At 61.1% G+C, this 3,680-nt stretch overlaps 2 protein-coding genes across 2 annotated transcripts in view; both read left to right on the top strand.

Annotated features, from left to right (window-relative positions):
* AMSG_10422 (Ras-like protein Rab-14) overlaps nucleotides 1-917 on the top strand; it is a 1,686-nt gene extending 769 nt beyond the window's left edge. Inside the window, exon 3 of the mRNA XM_013898129.1 lies at nucleotides 207-917. Coding sequence (XP_013753583.1) covers nucleotides 207-823 — 617 coding nt within the window. The 3' untranslated portion in view covers nucleotides 824-917. The remainder of the gene's footprint in view (nucleotides 1-206) is intronic.
* A 2,628-nt stretch (nucleotides 918-3,545) lies between these two features.
* The window catches only part of AMSG_10420 (glucosyltransferase), a gene marked incomplete at its 5' end in the record, with an annotated part of 2,066 nt that continues 1,931 nt past the window's right edge, over nucleotides 3,546-3,680 (top strand). Inside the window, one exon of the mRNA XM_013898128.1 lies at nucleotides 3,546-3,570. Coding sequence (XP_013753582.1) covers nucleotides 3,546-3,570 — 25 coding nt within the window. The remainder of the gene's footprint in view (nucleotides 3,571-3,680) is intronic.

Below are 3,680 nucleotides of genomic sequence, written 5' to 3'. Positions count from 1 at the left end.
GGGCGGGAGGAGTGAAGAGAGAGAGAGAGAGAGAGAGGAAGAGGAAGGACAGGAGCAGGGGGGGAGGGGGCGAGGGCGAGGGCGAGAGGAGGCGAGAACGGGGGGGGGAGGCGGTGCTGTATGGTTGGACGCGGCGGGACGACAGGACGTCGACACGACTTACACGGCGTGGCATGGCATGGCGTGGCGTGGCGTGGTGGGAACAGGCGACATGGGCGTGGGCAAGTCGTGCATCCTGCATCAGTTTACAGAGGGCAAATTCATGGCGGACTCGACGCACACGATCGGGGTCGAGTTTGGGACGCGGATCATCGACGTGCTAGGCAAGCACATCAAGCTGCAGATCTGGGACACAGCCGGCCAAGAGCGGTTCCGGTCTGTGACGCGGTCGTACTACCGTGGGGCGGCAGGCGCGCTGCTGGTGTACGACATCACACGGCGGTCGACGTTTGTGCACCTGGCGTCATGGCTCACCGACGCCCGCAATCTCACCAATCCGAACACTGTCATTGTGCTCATTGGAAACAAGAGCGACCTCTCGACCCAGCGTGACGTGACCTACGAGGAGGCCGCCAAGTTTGCCGAGGAGAACGACCTGCTCTTCCTCGAGACGTCGGCAAGGACCGGCGACGGTGTCCAGGACGCCTTCTTTGACTCGGCCAAGCTCATCTACAAGAACATCAAGGACGGCTCGCTCGATCTCAACGAGGGCGAAGTCGGCGTCCAGTACAAGCCTGCCGCTGGCTCCACCACCTCCTCCTCCCGCATCATCACCGGCGAGAGTGCCCCGGCCAAGAAGGACTCGGGTGGCTGCTCCTGTTGAGCCCCCCCTCTCCTCTCGATCCACAATGAACGCGTGGCTCGCGACTTTCGGCTAGCCACGGTAGCCAGAGACGAGGAAACAAGCCAGCCCCCCATTCGCATTTCCGAACCACTTGCTCGACGGATCGGATCGACGCGTCGTACCAAACTCACCCGGTTTGGCGAGCTCGACCGATCGACCAGCCATCCATTTCCCAGACGGCACCACTTTTCTCAGCTCCGACAATGTCGTAATTGTATGTGTTTGCATCACTCCCGCCCCCCCCTCCCTAACCCCCCTCCTCGGCCTCTCCCCATCCCCCCACCCTTGCTCCCTCCTCTTGATCCTTCTTGGACGCAGTGGCGGTGTGATGTGAAACAATACTTGCTACTTCAGAGCGCTTGCAATGAGACAAACCAAATATGATTCTCTGACCGCCACTTGGGAGGCATTTTTTGCTCCACCTTCACCGCCTCCCACTCCCCCCCCTGACCTCCCCCAAGCGAGCGGGGCTGTCCAACATCCTTGCTGCCAACTCCATGCTCTTGCTATTCTGCTCTTGCTTTTCAGCCTCTCATCCTTCCGCTCTATCACTCACCCGGCCCCTCTTCCGCATTTGTCGTGTCCAGCACTTTGCGACCAATTATTTGGATTCCTCCATCCGGCTTTTGTCCGACGCTTTGTCTGCCTCTTACCCGCCCCGTCGCCCGCCACTCAATGGTGACCGACGACTGGTCGAGGCAGGTGGTCACGCGTGCACTCCATTGCGTGTCTTGCTCTCATGGTATGTTCTCCTTCTTTCCCTCCCAAGGCAACAGCAGCTGCTGTGACCCGTGCAGCCTTCCCCCGCCACAGACCTCGTTCTGGATCGGCCAGGCTCACTCTTGCACCCACAGTGCATGCACAGCATTGACAGTGACGAAATTGCTTTAATATCCATAGAATCCTTTCTGAGCACATCGTGCGTTGAGGATATTCATGCATCACCATCCGAGTTGAACATTGTTTTCTTTCTTCTATCCTGCCCCCTCCCCCCCCCTCACCTCGTCATGACGACACAGCACTCACCGAGGCTACATTGCAAACGGTACAGTGAGAGTAGGACTTCCCAGTGCAAGCACGCAACCGCAGTCAGGAACAGAGACGTGCGTGGATCGAGGAGATACAGGTTTCACCGCCTGGCGACATGTAAGTATCATAGAGTCTTCCGGCCAACCTTATTTCTCGCAAATGCAAGATCGGACGATGATCTTTATCAATGACAAGCATATGTCTGACCCTTCGTGGAGACTACCTTTGATTCTGACAATCTTGCCCCCCTTCTCCCCTTCCCCTTTCCCTCTCCCGTCTCGTCACACTCACCGCATCACATCGCATCAACAGGCACACGCTACTGATCAACGGCGCACCTCTCGCAGTCTCTTGGCCATTGTGCCACTCGAACCACATCCACATTAACACACGTTCTTGTACCTGACCTTTTACCTGTTGTCACTCGCTCCCAGCCGCGCCGGAGGTCGGTACGCGGGCACTCGGCGGCTGCTCGACAACAAAGCCGGCGCGCTGGAGGTTGACGCGGAAGAGCATGGCCCTTGTCTGGCGCTCAAACTGGGCCCCGGCCTTGAGCGCCGCGTGAAAGGTAGAAGCGCGCTGGTCGGTGTGGGAAGCGTAGAGGATGCTGTTCTCCGAATCGATGCGGGCCGAGATGTCACCGGCGACAATGAGGGCGGCGACTTCGGCAGTGATGCCGTCGAGCGAGGTGGAGAAGGCTTCGGCCATGCGGTTGAGGTCGACCGAGCGGAAGGGCGAAAAGTACTGGATGAGGGCCTTTGAGCGGATGGCCGCGTAGAGCGCGTCGAGATGCGGCGCGAGGTACGGGTCGAGCGCAAGGCGGAGGCGGAGGCTGTCGAGCGCGCCGAGGCACGCGTGGTAGCGCGAGCCGTAAAAGTCGGCCACGAGCTCGCCGATGGCCGGCACCAGCTCGAGAAGCGGCTTGAACGAGGCCGAGTTGAGGACAAGGCTCTTGAGCTCGTGACGGTCGAACGAGGCGAGCGCGGTGAGCGCGCCGTAGACCGCGACGTCGGCCATGGTCGCCACGTAGTTGAAGGCCGAGTCGAGGGCGGCGGTGACGTCGACTAGGACCCGCGCCGCCGACTTGAACGAGCCGGCCGCAAGGTAGCCGACGCCCACCGCGGCGCGGAGATGGGCGACGGTCTCGGGCGGGATGTCGGTCCACTTGCGGAACTTGGCCGAAAAGGTGACCGTCTGCGGGGCCTCGCCAAGTGCAAAAAGACAGCGGACAATGTGGAGGATGGCGTTGGCCAGCGCGAGATGATGGCTTGATCCGGCATAGTCACGCGCGCGAATAGCTGCCCGCTGCGCCGACTTCCACGCACCGACCCGCATGTACGCCAGCGAAATCTCAGTCCACTTTGTGCGAGCAGCCTCCCGGCTGAGCGTGCCGCGCGAGTGGGCCATGTCCGTGTTGAGCTCACCAAGGAGCGCCTCTCCCTCGGCCATGGCATGAGCCATCCACTCCGAGTCGGCCATGTACGACATGTCCATCTCCTGCATCTCCGTCACCCGCGCCTTGTACCCTTCCACGTCCAGCGAGTTGCCCTTCACCGCCTCCACCGCCAGCCGCATGGCTTCCTTCCCAGCCTCCTCCTCGCCTGCCCTCTGCCGTGCCCTTGCGAGAAACGCCAGTCGCGTCACCACGCCTTCGTCGCGGTACCGCTCCACAATGCTCTCCGCCGTGTACTCGTCAAGTCCATCTACAGACATGTTGGGGTGGGGTGGGGTGGGGGGGGGGGCGGGAGAGAGAGAGGTGGTGGGAAGTAGGCGAATAGGCGAGTGGCGGGTGGTGGTGGTGGAATGT

The sequence above is a fragment of the Thecamonas trahens genome (assembly GCF_000142905.1).
Source record: "Thecamonas trahens ATCC 50062 unplaced genomic scaffold supercont1.59, whole genome shotgun sequence".
Classification (NCBI taxonomy): Eukaryota; order Apusomonadida; family Apusomonadidae; genus Thecamonas; species Thecamonas trahens.
The sequence above is the reverse complement of the archived record's forward strand: the minus strand, read 5'-3'. Positions and strand labels throughout refer to the sequence as shown.